The 19,842-nt window shown below is 43.4% G+C and overlaps 1 protein-coding gene across 3 annotated transcripts in view; it reads right to left on the bottom strand.

Annotated features, from left to right (window-relative positions):
• Camta (Calmodulin-binding transcription activator) overlaps window positions 1–18,932 on the bottom strand; it is a 223,923-nt gene extending 204,991 nt beyond the window's left edge. For all 3 annotated transcript variants that reach the window (XM_022811596.2, XM_086992295.1, XM_086992296.1), the window contains exon 1: window positions 17,803–18,932. Coding sequence is in view for 1 of the 3 variants with exons in the window: in XM_086992295.1 (XP_086848421.1) it covers window positions 17,803–17,830 (28 nt within the window). In the remaining 2 variants the exon portion in view is untranslated. The remainder of the gene's footprint in view (window positions 1–17,802) is intronic.
• Between the last annotated feature and the right edge of the window lie 910 nt (window positions 18,933–19,842).

Raw genomic sequence — 19,842 nt, 5'->3', positions numbered from 1 at the left:
CATCAAACTGAAAAGGAGTTACGTTTGCCTGCGATCCTCCTGCTGTTGAGAACTCAGAAATAGCGCTGGAGGGAACTAAAAAAATGAAGAATAACAGATTCGAGACTCACCACAATAGCAATAGGTGAAACTGCTACTAATTCCGATTCACTGATAGTAGCATGCGTCTGGGACAAGACGCGTCACTGTTATCTAGGTTGAAAACCAGAAATGGGTACACCGCAAGCGATAACATTGATTTTGTGATCTGGTCGGTCGAGTTTCTACTGCTGCTATAGCGGTAAGAGCGACTGGCAAAAACCGCGACCGCCGCTTGTCGGTTTCCACCGTAAGCGATTGCGGTTCGCTCGTTCCATTCCGCCCCCATAAAGACATCCTAAAGGGTTCCAGCTCATTGGGTCGCTGTTCGGTCGGTGTCCCCACTTGTACGGCGCGCATCGGTAGCAGTCCGTTCGTTTGTTTAATGAATGGCTTGTTCGAGATGCTGGCATGTCATGAGGTAATAGCGACGTCGAATTTGGGGGCACAGTAAAAATAGCGTTGCGGTCGTCATGGCTTCTCGACGTCAGTCGCATGTAGTGAACTATGGCTGAATGCTGGCTATCGGGACCAGTACTGAGTAAGAATGACTTCAAGCAGCGTGTATGCCTTCGTGCTGGATATATTCTTCAACGTATTATTATAGATGGTAAGATCTTGTTAACTGCTCTTATTAGCCACTCGAATAGACAAAGTTATCGTAAAATGTTTATTCTTGTCCAAGCCAATACCCAAATCTAATAATACAGATAGCAATTCTTTGGCAGCAATTGGCTGGCTGATTGGACAGGGGTTTTTCAGCGTGCTCGTTGCGGTGATGAGAACACATAGCTGGATGTATCAATGCGATATCTTGTAAACAAATACATACATAATTCACTGAATTATGGATAACATACCATAAGCCCTGCAAACAAGCTTATACTTGATCTGGGTCTAGCGTAGCCTGTAACCCTACAAGTCATACGAAGTATCGATCAAGTGGCCTGCAAAGGTATAACACAATTGTTCGAAGTACAGTTTCGAACAAGACAAACTCCATTGAATCAGGATTGTCGAATCCAGTCTTATTGCTCATTATTCCTATTATATTTATCCATATCATGTCTCTGAAGGGTCTATTTAAAACAGCTATTTAATACCCGATACCGGACAGTTTGTGGCCATGTGTTGACAGCAGTTCTAGGTGTCTGGCAAGAATTCTAATTTACTTGTCTTACTTATTGAGTAAGACAAATAAATTAGTGGCAGCGTACTGAAGTAGCAATGATATTCCGTAGTACAAAAAGCACAGGTCTTTCGCGAGACAGACTAAACCTATCCATCTTGAGAGCCAGTAGGAGAGGCTGAAGGCTAGCGTTATTTTTACAAAATTCATTGGATGACAGAACTTAAGTTGCGTGAAGTTTCATGCCTTTGGACATACTTCTGAAGTACTATGTGTATTATTTAGCGTTCGAATCAAATTCACTAGTTCATTTGAATCTATCTTTTTCTGAAGAAGTCTGACACGTCTAATAATATTCTAAAATCTTTAGATTTTATACACGTACTCACTTCCATCGTAGTATTTATTCCCGCAGAGTGTGACACCTTCAAACATGAAACCAAGAGAATAAAATATCAAATAGACATAAAACAATGAGAAAAAAGTACGTATATCTTTGTTTCCATTGGACTTAGCATTCTATTTACTGTTCCATCCCCAACTTCGCACGGCCATCCATATAGCTAGTCAGCTAAGGCAAGTACCCCAAATAGAAATCGATTTCGAGCAAGCATGATGTTTTTCATAAGCGCATATTATCGAAGTGGATGGTGTCCCGTAGACGCGCACTGCAGCCTTTTCAATTTAGTAAAAACTTCCCATGAGACAACACAAATGATCTCATATCTACGTTAACTCGCAGAATCAATTTCTTTCTGCTAGAAACTTTCCATTTACTCACACGTTTGTTTCCTCTGGCAACCGATCGATACTACAACTGCAGACCGCCATGGCTGCCGCTACTGCTGCTATTCCACGCAAAGTTGCGGCCTCCAATATAAGTTACATTGCCTCTATATGGATCGCGATGATGAAGCTGCAGCTGACTTCGGCATAGATCCACTTTTTCGCCTTCCCCTTTTCTCCTTCGCCCTTTTCGCTGAGCTGGTCCTTTTTGTTCTGCAGCGGGTACTGCTACGGTTTTGTCTGCACTGTCCATGTCCGAGTTTAACTCTGTTGTCGATATGTATGTTCCGCGAGTAGCTGTTCTGTATGATTATATAGCTTTAGGGGGTAGCTGCGTGAGTCCATGATGTGAATTGGCCGGTCGGAACGGCCGTGGCGGCTGGCAACTGCAGGGAAGAACGCGTCGGCTTTGTTTTGCTCTGCTTCGATTTTGGTGCTCGGCTCGCACGATCTAGCGCTCGTTAGAGGCGTGTGGCATTAGGGGTGCATTACGTGTCGCCGGCCGGTCGGCGACGCTGGCGGTCTGGAGGGTGTTGGGGTGTTAGAATAGTGTGGCCTGCCGATTGTTTGTCCCCAGTGCTCCACTCGGCAAAGAGCCGGGGCGGAGAACGACTTGTGTCGGCACGTGGTCTAGAGGGGTTTTTGACTTGGGAGGGACAAAAACTACAAGGAGACGAGGTTTCTACAGGATTGAACGTTGCGTAAAAGCGGATGGATCGGGGCAAAAGATTTCCTTTCGTTCAGTCCCAGTTTCTCTTAAGCGTCCGCAGGCCCAAACGCTTGCAGTGGCGCAACGTGTAATTTGCCGTGCTCATCGACGGCCCCCGTTCTCTTCGTTGTCCATCTGTCCGTTCATTTTCCTGATCGCACTGCCGCTGAGCGCCGCTGAAACACCGACAGCGGCAGTCGATGCACGTCGCAGTCAATACTCACCAGACGGAGCCACTACGAAAGCGCAACGAACAATAGGAATGCTAGTAGGTCCGGACTGTGGCCAGCACCAACGCCGCCTAGCGGCATTTATTTCTACGTGATGAGGATTAGACTTCTTTGTCACCGCTCCCAACTCCGGGTACTTTTTCCAGCCTTATGTGCCCCAACTCGATCACTCAAGGCAGCTGTAATGCTCTGAAATGGTAATGAATTCGACGACCGGACAACGGTTATAATAGAGTAGAAAGGCAAGCACTACCTTGGCAGAAGGCCGGGCATACACTAAGGGTATAACCCTGCTAGAGCAAAAAGCGGACCTTGTGGCGACAGGGGACCCGGAGAATAAGTAAGTATTAATCAAATGATGATCATTATCTCCATCGCGGCATCGCTAATACCGCATCGTGTACCTATCAGCTTCATCCGTGCTCCAACCTCCTGATTCGCCGTCCATACACAGATCCTCATTCAGTGTTCCTTTCACTCGTTTGCAGTAAGCCGAGTCTAACGCTCCATATTACCGACACCTCCAGGGGTCACTCCCCAGAAGAGTGCCCTTCTACAGACGCGCACAGACTTCTATTGTTCCTGGCGTCGAGGCTATAATTCTTTGACGACACGATGCGATACCCGTCCCGCATTCCCCATCACTAAACAAACTGGGTAAGCATCGGGGTGGGAGACCAAACAGGGGAAAGGCTGTAGACAGGGTCGGTGATGACGATTTCCGTATTCAGGAGTTTTGGCCGACATTGGTACCAATCCGACCCCACCGGCAGACGGTTCAGCGGCGACTGAGGTTCTGGATATAGTAAGTGGCAGGGATCGGCGTCATATTTGATCGCTGTTGCTGCTAAGCGTTTATTCGATAGCTGTTCCCCATATCCGCGATCCTACACAATTGTGAATACTTCACGCTAAACTAAGTGTAGAAGTTTATGATGTTGCATAAATGCTAAAACGTATTGAATGTTGAGCGATCAGTCATTTGATGATCGATATCAACATAAGTCAAGAATAGAGATGAGAAGAACATTATCTTCCTGAGCTTAATGATTTCTGTAAAATACGGATGGCTAAGACCTTCACGCATAATAATATATCGAAGACTTTGTCGGTGGCTACGAAGTCTATTATTATAGAATTCAACTAAAGACTGCCAAAGATTATGAAAAGAAAGTTAGCCCGATTAGAAAGGAGACTTCTTTCTCTTTTGATTTCTAGAAATTTTGCCAAGGTTCCTACATATCTGCAAATATGTATTTATAATTCGTTTGTCTCAGCGATCACCCGGAGTTCGGGTTCAGCGTAAAGGAAGATCGGAAATATAATCATGGCTCACAGAACGCAAAAATCTAGGAAGACACAGGCAAGCCTTATGTGTATCATTGAGCACATCTATATTAAAGTGCTGGTACAAAGGCGTACGTATGCATGAGACAAGCATACTATTTCATTTGTTGATTGCTTGCCCATCGGACAGGAGACTCTCCGTGCCGTATATGATTATTTACGTAGCGTTTTTTCACGGCGAGCCCTAATATTTGAGTCGTTTTCAAGCTTGGCATCGATTCTAACGAGAACAGATGGGATCTCTGGCTTCTTGTCGTCACGCTGATATTTGAAAATAGCGCGTTTTGCGCGTAGACATGTTTGTATAAATATTTTACAACATACATTTTTGACATAAACATCATCTAGGTTCCATTATGTTATTTCATGGCAGCGTAGATCGCTGGGTGTATGGAAAATGTTTATGCCCTATTTGCGAATACGACACATTAACATTCATTTGAATCATTTACAACAATCACTTAACTGTTCGTATGTCCCGACGGAAGATGTTACGAGTCACCGCTTGTATCGCCTGGGTGGGTTCCGGAAACGGTTTTTATTATACACTATTACTGAGGCCGATTTTAAATATTCCTGCCGGTAAAGCAAAATATTGGCACTTTGGGATAATTTTGTATATTTTGGACTCGCAGTAAGACCGGAAAATTACGTCCGGTAAACGGTGCACTAAATATGTGTGTGAATGTGCGCATGTATATATAATGTGTGTGTATATATAGGGAGGGGGGGGGGAGGGGGAATATTCATGAAGTCATCATTCATCAAAATGTTAAAAGCGTGAAGTCCGGCGTTTTGCCATGTAGCAAGCAGAATCGTTCGAGAACACGCCATCAGAGCGGGTAGAGCCGAAGGGTAAATGCCAACGGCAGGAGTAACGAAGCGCTGAGGACAACAGCTCATACAACCTGCACAAGCAACTACAATAGCCGTTGGTAAACAAACTCACATTCAAGCAAAAACCGTTTGAATGACAGGGCACGCTGTACGTATAGAATGAAACATACGTCTTTCTGAAAAAAAAAAAAAAAAAAGAAAAATTATATAAATTGTATCAGTTCGAGTAAAGCTTTAAAGGGAATTAGTACATATACACGAAGCTCGAGACGATAAAAATATAAATTTTAAGGAAAACTTCGATTGCATCAGACATTGTATCGGTTGCGTAAACAGCTGAGCTGTTCGTAAACATCGCTTGGGACAAAATGAAGAAAAATTAAACAGGAAGAAGAAAATATGAAAAGTATGAGCTTGACGATGGACGCTGCCAAATCGTTATACCATATACATATAAATATGTAGCTTCTATATTTTTAGCAAACGATGAGACTGTGGGTAAATAATGATTTTAGCTTTTCTTAAACTTATAAAACTGTAAATGTTTTTTAAATTTACTTTTGCTATTAGAGCTTTGTGTTACATTTTCCTAAAAGAGTAAAAACAAGGAGTTTGCTTGGAGTAATTTACGTGCATATCCTGAGCGTATTTTCTATAACGCTGCCAATTCTTTTCAACCCTCAGACATTACAGTCGAATATTAGAGACCCAGAGGAGTTTGCGTTGAATCCTACGCGATCCTTGTACGTCGCTTAGTTTAAATATAACTGCTTTAGCTTTCGAATATTGAATGCGATAAAATTAGCATAAAACCTGAAATTTGGCTACGGCTTTTGATTGTAGCACTGCATCAGAGGCAGGTCGAGATAACTTTGATCAAACGCTATAAGTTACACAGTTTACTTCGGGAGTAATATAAAGATTTGATTGTAGAAAGGAAACATAAAGCGCTCGTATATGCGAGCAAACAGAACGTTGCACCTATCGTGGTGTCTCGCTCCTGGCACTAGATCACCTAAAAAGGGTCCTTGGTAAGAAGATTCACCACTCGGCCTCTGATCGACCATGGCTATCGCCAATCCACGTTAGGACAACTGCCCGCTGGTTATTTCCGGGGCATAAATACGTTTTGGCTGAACATAGATCTGTCGCGGCGACACACAGAAACGCTGCAAGTGTTACAAATGGCCTAGCTTTTCCGCCTGGGATGATTGTGCTTGAGATCTGCTGCTTCGGATCGACAACTGCTATCGAAGGGCAGGCGTCCGACGGACGAATGGAACCTGAGCCATATAACAATGCTCTCCTAATAAGCATTCAGACGGGTATGGCTTGGCGAGGAGTACTGCGGACAAACAATGAGGGCTTTTGTTACTGTTTCTATCTTTTTCTAGTCCAGGCAGAATTTCAGCTGCCCCGACGCTCAACACGAATTAACAGAGAAATTCTTGTTCGACATCTGATTGTGTGATCGAAAATGTACCATTTAATCAATAAATCCGGAAGCGAGTGTTCGTTACCCAAGCAAACTGGAAATTGCGTTTGTCCCTGTGACCGGTGATTTTTGGAGCTACGTTTCAACATGGACTGGCTTAGTACAGAGCGAGGATCACGGCTGGTGCTGACTTGAGTTTAACATTAAACTTTAATTTATCCTATAATTCAATAGCTACACGTGTAATGTACGACAAGATAAAGGCTTTCTACAACCACTAGGGTTGAAAAAGTCTATAAATGTACTTGACATTTAGAATTAATTTCAAGTATTTGGCGCGCCCAACATATGGACACCGAAGGGCATTATATGGATTCTAATGCCGCTTTCAAATAGTGATAGCTGTTTTTAACATACCCCGAAATGTGCGCATTGTTAACTGTTATAACTATAAGATTACCGAGTTACTTAAAATCCACTCATGAGTATAAATCACACTGAATATTAGGATACGTAAGTGTGTCGCTTCTAATAACAACAGCCATACGTAGTTGGTCACTATACGTACCTAACTGCGATCGCCGCACGGTTCCGCAAAGCAATTCGCTTTCAATCAATGAAAAACTAATCTAGGAGAGTACTGACGTAAAAAACGTAGAAGTCACTTAGCGTCTCACTGATGTAGGGCTCTTTACGATTAGCTGCCTCATGAGTGCGTTATAAGGTTGGAGAACCTTTCTCGATTTATAACCGGTTCATCAACAGTATCGTTAGGAATCAGAAAACTCCACAATTTGTGTCAACAGTTGTTACTCTCAAACATAAAGGTCGTTCGGATTTTTCAGCAGGTGTTGACGTTGCTAAAAACCTAAACCCGATTAGAATAGTGCTCTATTTACATCTGTAGCTTTCTTGCCCAGTTAACGCAGTAGCTGTTCTTGATCACTAGGTCTGTTCGTAACATTTAGAGGTAAATCTTCAGTAAATGTTTTTCATGTCACGTGGTGCCTAGGTCACTGATATAGAATAGTTGTACAGCTATATCTTCAACATCTAACAGTAGCGATTCCTACAAATTCAAAACAATTTAAAGCAAAATTTGAAAACGAAAATACCGAAAATATCACTTCCAACAGAACGCCTGTAGAATTAGCATGCTATATACAATAACCAGCTTGCTAGACCAAAATCATAGTTACCATCATCAAGCTTTGCTCGATCAGAGCCCGAACTCTATTAAACTGCAGTATCGTTTCACCCCATATCCGTTATCGTCAGTCGCTAGTGTTTAGATACCGTACCGCAGCCGATTTTAGCGCTAGACCCCAACCGGACGGTTGGACGATTCGCGGTAGCTGTGATTCCATCGACCTTGACACCGATTTAATACCGAAAAAATGCCTTCGCATATATTTAACATCATGCATAAATCTGGCCCGCCATCTTTGTTCGTGCATTTCTCAGTCGCTTGTAACTGGTGTGCCCGACAAGGCGTTGCCAAACAATGTTGCCTTCGCGATTGTACCCCCTTGTGACTTTGAGCATCAGCTAAGTTTAGGTAGTAGCTAATTAAATTCGCAGTACTAAATGGAGACTCCCTACTACTGAGATTCATAGAAATTCGGCCGACTGGTGGAGTTACGCAGTCGAGCATTTCATACGACGTTGCCAGTGGTTCATCGTGCTGCCGGGTTTGCCACAGTACCAACAATTCCGACCAATAAATAAAAAAACGCCAAAACGTACCGTAGCCTCTTAAGTACCGTGTGGCTGCAGTAACTACGTAATGACAAGCGGTGCGAATAGGATTCTCGCAGCAGTCGTCGAAACAGATAGGGAAGTACCAGCAGTACAGCTGTCTAATTAAAACGGACATCTTTATATTAAAAACAAATGAACAATGCATAAATGAGTAATTTCAGCGCGTAGAGCTGTATATTACCGAAACTATTATCTTAATAAATTTGAATAATTAGTTTATCTTATTCGCAGTTGTCCGGTCAAAGTCATCATCGTTTCCTATTATAATCACCGCACGTTTGCTCATGACTCCTTCATGACGCAGACAGTGCTTAAGCACAAACAAGACAGGTACAGCATGTAAACAGTCACAAACAAAAGCAACAGCCCAAGCCAGTTTAGTGCTACGGATACATATATAGTTTATCAGGATTGTCTCCTGTTCCGTTCTCGCGAATCCATCAGTGGCATTTATTTTAGCCAACCCGATGGCTCAAGACACGCGGTCAACTCTTTTCGGCCAGTTCAGAAGGTCGTCGAGTGGCGTCCTGACGTTGTTTTCAGTAGAGGACAACGAGACGGCGCAGCCTATAGTTTGTTCGGTTATCATTCTACTGTAAATCGCTTGTGAAAATAGCAAGCGTCTTTAGGTTTCTGCCATCTGTCGATATGTAGAATAGGTTGGAAACGAAAGAACGAAGTACGCCCTGATACATAGAGAGGCTCTTCATTGAAAAATTGTTCCAAACTGACGATGTTTGAGTTTGCATTTGTTCTGGTTTGCCTCCTCGGGGGAAAAACAAAATATCATTTGGATATTATCTTCCACCCGACTACTTAGTGTCACATGGAATCGACGGCAAAACCTATGGCTTATTTTGTTTTGCATCGAGTTTTGATGAGGCGTGACTGGTCGGGAAACAATTGTCAAGTAGACACGCAGCTAAACCGCAATTTTCTGTTGGGGACAATAAATCTCAAGGGTACCTGTTGGATTTAATTCCAGCAACTCTTAGAGCGCTGTGTGCTTTTTTTGATATTATAACTAAATGTATATATATATACAAACTCATTTATGATCCCACGTGATCTTATCAATTCTATCGGAGAGTAAATCCGTTAGTCATTTTTAGTATGTTTTGCTGTCATGCAATGCTTACGCATCAACACTCTTCTATTCAGCTCAAGATCTGATGACTACATCAGTTATATGACCACAACAACAAGTTATCAACCTAGGTGGTATACCAAGCGTAGCAAAGGTAATGAAAACGACAGGGCGAGTAGCTGAACCTGCTACGTGTACTGTGTGTTCGGCATGAAACATTCGTATCTGGGTGTCTATTTGTCTGTGAATTATGATCGTAAGTACGTGGGTAAACTGGCTTTTGAGGTAAGCAGTCATCAAGGTTCGCACAAAGCTCAGGATGCCCTTCGGGAAGCTCACTTGAAACCTACCGAAGACACCGCTACTGCAATCATCAGTCGCTAATCACTCTGCTCGCTTTAATACTTCGCTTGAAGCCACAGGCTTACCCACACACGATGCAAGGCAAGCAGAAAGCTTTTGATAAGGTCCGTTTCGCTAAACTTCGTTACTCCAATCTCCTTACTGACATGCTATCTCCCTTCATTCGGCACACACAACGGAATCAACTGCCAATTATTAACGAAGAAGCAAACACACAGGCACAGCCTGGATAGAGCAATGGCGCTCCTTCACTGCTCGTCGATATTCTTCACTATTCGTTCCCTTTTAGTGTGTCGACCTTCCTATATCTCGACACTTTATTATACTGGCTGCTTTCTACAACTCTCGTTTCTCTGTCCCATATCTGGGTATCTCGTATTAAAGCAATAGTTCACGAGGATAGACGGCTAAGACGCATACAAACTGTTTGTCCAGAGCAACCCGCGCCCTCACCTCCACGAGGTCCGGACGAACCGTTTGACGCACGGAGTAGCCAACTTCCTTGGCGAAGGCTCTCTCGATCGCGGCGCTTCGCGACGCGAAACTTTTAGACGCCCGCAGAGTGCCACGATAGGGTAGGCGGCGGTAGCCTAAGCCTAATGGCGGAACAAGGGGCGGAAGGGGGACAGGGAGGATAAATCGCGACCAAAGCTAACCAGAGTCTAACAGGAACCTGTATTGGCTCGACTTTCTCATACGAACAACTACTATCTTCACTCGGTGTTTTCTGGGTGGACGTAATAATTGCTAAACGCAATGAACCTCGTGTAGCAGGGACCGACGAAGCCTGCTACATAACAGGGGTGAATTGCGGAAACAACAAAGGCAATAGCTGCAGCAACAGGGGTGAAACATGCTCGTCCTCCATAGACAAGCATGGCGCTTCTCAATGCAATAAGAGGTATAATAAGCGAGCAAGAAAAGCCATGGGAATAGTTGGGCTGTATAATACAGAGAAACAAAAGGGAGAAAGCTGAAGAAGGAAAGATTCAGTAGGAGAAGCAGAATGAGCTTCTGCAAGACAAACGAAAGGTCTGGCAAATTTTAGCAGGGGATTATCGGTGATGCTTGGTTTATTGGTCGGTTGTTCCTTTAGCCTGTCGACCGATCGGTCGATTCGAGCCGTTGGCGATTGGGAAATTGGCACTGAAATACCTGAGGATTCCTTCTAACAGTCCCTGAGTGCGACCGAGGCTTTGCGTGACATAGTAAGATGGTTTTTCGGCATATACCTCACAGACGCACGCGTCGATTCCCTCTTTCTAAAGGTACACTGGCGCAAGGATGGCTGAAAACGGAGGCTATTTTTTTTAGCTAGAATTTGCATGACGTTGATGCCAGTGTGTCGATATAGCACTCGAAATGGAATAGAAATCTGTTTCAGGTAGGAAGCAGCCAAAGACGGGGGTACGTTCGGACGCTTCGAGTTGGAACAGTGTCTTTCAATATTTAATGAATGGTTGGGTGAGTGTCTCTTTGTGTGTGTGTACACGAGCCAGGTGGAGAAGCGACACGCCTGACACAGCCCCCGGGCAACCATGATCAACAAATGAAGAGAAGGTGAGTTTCGTATCTCGTGGAAGTTTTGCTTCGTATGTGCACTTGATGGAAAAACAAGCTGAACAGCCATTCACGCTTTCACTCAACACAGGCATCAATCCGCGAGCCATATCGAAAAAATTATGAGAGACAACGAAACAATTATTTAGTTGTTTCCTTAAGTCTTTGCCTTAATTAGTTCATATTAAGGACGCGTAATTCAATGTAGCCGAAGCCTAATGCGTTGCACCGGTTGTTTATCTTTTTCGAAGAAAATCTTGTTCCAAACGGGAAATCGTCCTATCAAACTAACAATAGTGTTTAGCAACGTTCTATATCAAGGATAACTGTAATACCTCCATACGTCATAGTGAACTTTATTTCATACCAGTTTTATAGCTTTCCTTACGCCCTTATCAAAGCCAAAGTATGGTTTAACTTTCTCGTAAAAAGATATCATTAAGCTTGCTTTTTAGTGTTCGATTCGATGTAAGCCCCGCTAGTAGCAGCGACCGCTTTGTCAACTAAAAAAAACTAATTTCCATTATTATTTGAAAGCGACAGATACTTAGGTAGCTATCTTGCAGTTAAATGGAAAAGTTTATTTTTACACCAAGTAAATAAAAGTAATTTAGTCTCTTTCGTTGTCTATATATGAACATGTTTATATATTTATTCCGTAGGTTAGGTACGAGTGAAGCAGCTGCTCTAGATACAGCAAAGAGTTTTTACCCAACGTCCAGCGTATCATACGCCATACGTAAGGATAGTTCTTTCCATGGTACGTACCTATACCTAGGAGCAATACGACTGTGTGTGTTTGCGCGTTACTGCTACGTGTTTATCTAACAGAGACAGATACGTTATGCACAATTACCATCATCGTTTGTGCGAGTACGAGTCAGATCGAAGTGCTTCATGGTTGTATATTAGGTAGACAATAGGTTAGAACGGGAACCAAGATAAGCCGTATCGTTTTCACATCGCCCGCCTTTACGTCGGTTGACGCCTGTCTAAAAACACGATTTAATAACAGCCGTAGAACAGTTCATTGCGAGGCGAGAATGCAAGTGTCTCATCATGGTTGAAATACAGCATAGAGTAATGATAATAACAAACTAGATGAAGAACGAGACTAACGCTACATATGGCAAATGAGTGACCAAACTGACGTACTGTTTGGGAAATGGCCAAAATCTGTGGCATTCTCTGAGCTCTGGGTTTAAGCTGTCCGATTCCATATCCAATGCAGATATCAGCGAGTTGCGCATTTAACGCTAATTACTACATATGTATGTATTACCTGTGTGGGCAATTCGTCTAGCTAGTTTACGTCAGATCGTATCATAGCCATAGATAACTACGTGATCGGGGCCACGAGACAAATAATTGATCTGGCGAGTATAAACGGCCTGCAGAAATATACACACTTTAAAATCTTTCTATACGACTAGGTGTGTGGATAATCACATTCTAACTGTAACTAGCGTCTAGCCGGTCTGGCTGACCATTACTTGGTTTATTGAAGGGAAAACAAACGCTTTATATCAATTTGGGTTATAGTTGGTAGTCGCTTGGTCGGGCCATCATTTCCCCGGCTTCCCCGGCCTCATTTACGTATTTTTCTTTTTCTATTTGTGTCTCCTATGTTGATGGAACTAAGAACACTTCGTTGTGTTCGAAAAACTCACGACCAATTCTAACCTATGTGCCCCTCACTTGACTCAACGGTCCCCATTAGAGCCAAGAGTCAGCCGTACTTAAACCCCTTCGAAGACTGTGATAGTCTCTACATACATATATCGGAAAAGAAAGATAATTTTCTATACTTTCAAAAACACCTCACACCTTATTCATACCAACCTGCGTTAAAATTAAAAGCATGGCACCGTAAAACATGACAATTTCAATCCATCTAATGTATCAGTTTGCAGCCACTCTACAAACACGAGGTATCATCACAGTTGGTGGAGTGTCATGTTCGACAGCACAGGCCGTACGTCGCCGTGAATAAGCTGCTGGTCCTTTTGCCGTCACAGATGCGCCTTTGCATGCGGTCTCATATAACGAACAGACAGCGGCAAAGCTGACGGAGTTCGCCTACATACGCCCATACGACATATCTGCATACGAAATAATTGGACGTTGCCATAGGAATGGGAGATGGAAACATTTTTCGTTCGTGTTGATGACGGCGGCGGAACGTGCCTATGAATGTACGGAAGAGCCAGCACCGAAGAAAGGCGGGACAGGGGGCTGGTGTTGAACAGTGGAAACAACGAAGAGTAAAAAACGGCTAGGTCTAGGGCTCTGGAAGTGAGAACCGTGGACCCATCTTCGAGCGCCCCACCTCCTGCGCCAAGTGGGAAGCGCCTTTTTCTCAATCGCTGTTGCCTCGAGCGCCCCACCCATTCCAATTCCCCAGCGAACTAGAAAAGCAATGAGGAGCCCCCATCCAAGACTTACTGGCTTAAGTCAAACGTGTGATTTTTGATTTCCGTAGTTGCGATTGAAGAGAGGTTGGACGAAGCAAATGTTTCTTTTTTTCTTTGAAAGAAAGAAGAACGTCTGTCTTTGGTTTCGGTGTATGCGTGAGAAACATTGCTATCTTCTAATAATGCTACTTTAGTTGAGTAATATCGGTGTGTAGGGGGTAACCTTTGACAGTTGAAATGACAACGTATTCTTGGTGAATATTGTTTACTGCCCACCTGCGTTTCAATCGCCATCGCGGATATGTGGCTTGTTCAACACAGGCTATCGAAGATGCTCAGTATCTCTGTACAGACTTGTAACGATATGTATGACATTATGTATGTAATAAAATATAAAAACTTATAATATTTCTATATAGAACTGGTGTCCATGTTGTTCTGAGCCCAGCTAAATTTTTTAAACCAAACTGTTTCAGAGCTCATCATTGTAGACGACAGACGAGGGCCTCAGTGTTAATAATATATTACCAATGATTAAATGTTTATCCAAGATACAAAGATTATAAACACAGCAGTACTTATTTTGTTATTTATGTACATAAAAACTTCTCGAATGTCTATAATAGGTTCATTTATGTCATTGCTCAATAGACTTCGATTGTACGACCACAATAGTCCCGAGTTCGTATAGGGAAACTATCCGACGCAGAGGTATGATCATTGATGTCAAATACTCCCAGAGACAACGCCGACCTTATCCCGGAAGCGATGGTGACACTAGTCGAATGTCTGAAACGGCTGTTTATGTCTGCTGACCCTTCAAGGTTAGCGAAATGACATTTAAATAGTGAGGCCTGGTGAGCCCAAGGCGATTCAAGCCTAGCTCGGATAAAAGCCTTGCTAGGAAACTGTCTCGTACTGCGATATAATGTTCGTGTAATAGATATGTATTAACGCATGCAGGGTTTACCTACTTCTGTGAAGCGCGTTAGTAATTATAATAAGTGATACGAATTGGAATATTTACCTTATTATTTTCGACTCTTTTTGTTATCATAATGTAGTTGCTGTTCTATTGATAACGTAACTTCAACAGCTAACTAAACCTCCACAGATTGTTCCTCCCAACTTTCATTTTGTTAGCTTTCCATTCCACTTTTTTGACGGATCACTGCTAATTTCTATCTGTATTTAATCAAGACAGAAGGATACGAAGCCATTTTACCCGCGCTCGCTTCTTTAAGATCCGGTTAGTGAATTTATAAGGTGTGAATTGAGCTTGCTTTGCAATATTCAGTGAGACACATTGAGCAACTACTGCGTGAGACAGATCTAATAAAACTAGCTGATTTTCAAGCAGCCTCGGCATACTTATTACCGCTTTAATCTTATTGATGTGTCTGAAAGCTGGCCTCAATCATCGTGCTAACTAAGGCACACGGCCTTATATGCATGCAGCCTAGCAGCACGTACTTATACGCCCTAATTAATTTAGACTTCATAGATAACGTCTACGGAGACGGCATGTTATTTGTCCAGTCCTATGTAATCTTTCTTTTTGTTTTCGGTCAGTGACTTTTTAAAGAGTCCTACTATTTTCCTACATAGCTATAAGCATCTATTAGAGAAAAACTTCGACGCGAAAACCCCTCGAGTATATATTATGCTAACATGCGATGCCTTTACGCGTCGAATCTATATAAAGACAGATCTACGATAGGGCTGTACAGCAATTACTCTTCAACACCTTGAAGTTTGTGCTTGCGCCCATCAGCAATGCATTCGTCTGTTGGGTTTTTGCTCGCAGTCGGACCCTGACTTGATCTTCCCGGCACCCATAAAAAAGGAAACGTTCAATGACGGCTCGATACGATATGATTAATGTGTAGATTATACATTTTCTTTACCCTCAAATACTTCCTTTTCGCCCGCGAAAGACCCATACTTTTGATGACTCTTTAGAAAGGCGGTGTTGTCATGATATGTATCCATAGATCTTCATAAGCAAGAGTGTATATACATATATACTGACCCTGAGTTGAACTACATTCCCGAGGAATCCGTAGTTTTTGCTAAGCTTCATTTTCTTTTACAGAAAACAACGCAAGGAACGCGACAGCTAGCACGTCTTACACAGGCCCTCCCACTCCACTTCTAACAAAAATAAAAAATAACCGTTAAACCGCTTACAGCATTTTTATAAGGGTGTTATTTATGTGCGTAATATAACTGATGTAGATCGTAAAATTATGAATTTTCCTAACTCACAAAACATAGCGATCGTTACATAGTTTTATCATCAAGATATCGCCGAGCTTGTCCTCAAGCATTGAGCCAACAGCGACTACTCATATTAAATACATGATTGAGATGATTGAACCACTGATAAAATCAGGACATAGTTCCTAGCAAAAAATGTCTTTTCCGAACGGATCGTTCAGATGGCTAGTCCTACAGCAAACTTCCATGAGGATGCAAACTGCACATGCATATTACCTACCCTACAGGAATTTTTTAGTTTCCCGATTTCTTTCGACGGGAAGCCGGTACAAACTCCTCTACACACGCTCACATGTATGTATCGACAGCATGCGTCATTCCTGTGCTCCCCCTTCCACCTCCAACCCACGCCACTCTTTGCAATGGTCCCTAGTTTTCCTAAAGCTGCTGTGGCATCGCGACTAACTGTCGCTTCTGCCAATATACGTTGGCCGAAATCATTAACGCTCCGGCAGCTCCTTAACTGGTGCTTATCAGAATGCTGTAAGCCACTCCTCCACTGAAAACCACGGCCGATGAGCTGAAAGCAACGTTCTTCATGTTGTACTATAGACGGTGCTAACCCGCGGTCTCACGAGTACGAGCTCCTTCGCAACGCATCCGTGTCACCAGCACTTGCCTCGAACTGATTCTGCCTTTTTACTTGCTTATCTCTGTGCGCGACGTGACACGCCTTTGGCGAGAGACTCATTCGTTCTGCTAGTCTTGGTCCCACCAGGGCAACTCGACCGTAGTAGCTGTTATGTGGTGATGGAGCACTTTTTGTTATCATGTGAATCCCCCCGCTGGCGACGCTTTTCTAGGAAATATAGCTCTAACGAATAGTCTACTAGCTTGTACTAGATGGATGCCGTCACACTGTAGAAATGTTACACAATTCGAAGTTGAAAAGAAACAACAGGTAGGCTCCTTTGTTTTTCTTTATCATTTGAAATACACTCCTTTGACAAACGCGGTTTGATCAGGAGGGTTTTTAGATTACAGAGGAACTAATAGACGATTGTACACCGGTCGCTTCTCGCCGCAGTAGCTCATGGCAATAAACGAGCATAAAAGAGATACATTGTTGTAGTTGAATGAATGTCCTTCTAGCCTTTTCTCCCTTTCCCTCTATTTCTCTCTCTCCCCCCCCCCATTTTCTCTTTCACCCTCATAAGCTTCATTTTGTGCTTTTCTAAAATGGTTCCTTTCAAGGAAAATTAACAAAACAGGTAGGCCGCGGCTACTAGCAGAGCGTGTGCCTTACAATGCAATAGTTTCAGACAACCCTTCATTCCGTCCCCTAGTTGGCTTGTCGCTTGTCTTCGCATTTCACAAACGTATCCTGTTATGTACTGTCTATATATGAGCGTCGTAGACATTTGCTTGCAAACCTTGTTAGTGTAATGTACGTGTTTTATTACCAGTATAGGGTGCAGCGGTATCAGCAATAGAAGCCATGGTAGCAGTTTTCAAAAAAGTAAAAGCGAAATGCGCATAACAGGGAAAGTACGTTCGTGCCGAGGTTCAGTGTTCGCGTATGGTTACGTCGTATACTTCATTCGATGTTTATTGTTTATTTGACAATACAGACGGTATAATTGCACCGTACCTCATTCGCAGTGGCATGAGCTGCTGGCTTCCGCAAGGAACACTAAACTGCATGTGTAAAGATGCACGTAGAATTATTTTGTTTGATCGTTGGATACTGCGATCTTTTTCCTTATGGTCGTGTGCTTTGTGTGTACGTATTGATGTCTTGTCATCTGAGAACTATATAGCTTCTTAACAGTGGCGGAATACTTACGTGCTGCCGGTTTGTGGCCTGCCGTCATTCTGAGTTTCAAACCCTCTTGAAATGGGCGCACATCCCTTCGAAAGCTTCGAGCATTAATCACAGATTAACAAGAATCAACAAATCAACAACGAGTGTTACAAGAAAAACGTCACAAAGATGAGACGAACACCATAATCATAGTAACAACAACAACAACAACTTAACGAACCGATAAACATCACCCAAACACATACATATCAATGACACACTTGATTTTTCCGTTTTTCTTTCGTTTTCCTTTAAATGTTGTATTTTCTTATCTACGTCACACACCATGGGGAGATAAACTGTAGGGTTTATTTTTCCGCCTATACGTTCCTGTCTTCTACTTGGTTTTTGTCTATGATTCAAACGTTGGTCTTTACTAGAATTTTGTCTTACTTGCTACTATATACTGTAGTTTCACACGTTCCGCACTGACACATTTGCCTCTACGGCTATTCACTTTTCGCTAACAGCAAATGGAACAACCTCCTGCTTTGATTACACACACTTCTTAGTCGACCTTGATTAGGCTGTAAGCATTGGCTCCGTCTTTATCTGTGACTGGGCTCTTCGCCGTTAACCGAAAGGCAGCCAGCGCAGTTTCATCATACTATGAAAAGCGCATCCGCTCGGGTCCTGCACATGGTACAAAGATATCGTGTACGATATTGCTGTTGTTCAGTTGTGCCTGCTGGTTTCCCCTGAGCTAACTTGCAGAACATTACAGGGATAATAGCATTGTAATTTCTTAGTGAGACTTTTATGTTCTTTCACAACTAACCATATCACAGTCATCGTTCGACTACACCTTCTTTATATATCTAGAAGCATTTCAGCTCATCCTGAGAAACAATTCACAGGCCATGGTCGAGATCCGAACAAGACACGAAGTGCGCGTGTACCTATCGACTAGAAATCTGTCGATTGTTTGTGGAACACGGACTTGGGCTTCGCCGGGCTCACTCACACAGACTTATCCGTACTATTTTTCGGCTCGGACGCGTTTCGTCGAACTTGCAGTTTGTCGACTTGAGCTGACGTGACGCGTAGACGCCGGCCTTTTCACGAAGGCGTCTTCGATGCCTTCCGGCGACAACGAACGCCAATGGTAACAAGTCGAGTCCATCATGGACGCGCTGCTAACGGGGGCCGCGACCACTTGCGCACGCGCAGGGCCACCCCTCGCCACGTGGCCCTCTCTTAACGCACCCTCCCTATAAACTCTCTTCCAGCTGGGAAACTCAATCATGCTATGGTGCTACGTCCCCTTCTGCTGCTGCTGCTGCTCTGGCAAACAGGCTCTTCTAACCTATTTCCCTTGGCAGCCCTTCCAGACGCCTGTTACCTCTCTGATGTCCCAATAACGCGTCTCCAAAGAGAACCGTCGCTCTAGCCCCACCGTCTTCTTCTGTGATACCTCGACACAGTCCGACACAACCAGCTCTAGCCTCTCTTCTACCCATTGGACAAAACGGACCCCTTAGGCCAGCAATGCATGCCCTCTTCTACCCTACTCTAAGCTCACATCCCATTCGTGACCCCTGGAGGCACGTCACTCATTATAGAAGATTTTGGATAAGCCTTAAACATCCAAGCTCCAACGCCACCAAGCCTTCCTTCGTCGATCGTTCTTGAGCTCGCTCGTTGAAGGAGAGTAGTTCCTCGTTCTACTTTTGACGGACAGCGCAGGAGAACAGAATTTAAGCAGTGCCCAGGCAGCTGAGAAGAAGCTATATTTGAAGGGTTTAGAATGGAGAAGCAGAGCCTCCTGCATAAGGAACACACCATCATGAGCTCTTGAAATCTGAAGAGAGGAAGCATTGGGCTCTTCCTATTCACGATGCCACGGTGAAAGGGGAGGAAACGTACTTACATCGGCATTGTATCGTTTTACCTGTGCTGACTGCTGACCTGGTCGCTAACCTGGAGTGGGCCGATCTCTGCAAACGCCCGTTTTTACGCAACTACTATTAACGGCTAGAATGAGTTTCTCATGTCTAGTAGTATACACCAAAGAAAAAATCA

This window comes from Varroa destructor, unplaced genomic scaffold (assembly GCF_002443255.2).
Source record: "Varroa destructor unplaced genomic scaffold, Vdes_3.0 BEIS01000006.1, whole genome shotgun sequence".
Classification (NCBI taxonomy): Eukaryota; Metazoa; Arthropoda; class Arachnida; order Mesostigmata; family Varroidae; genus Varroa; species Varroa destructor.
The sequence above is the reverse complement of the archived record's forward strand: the minus strand, read 5'-3'. Positions and strand labels throughout refer to the sequence as shown.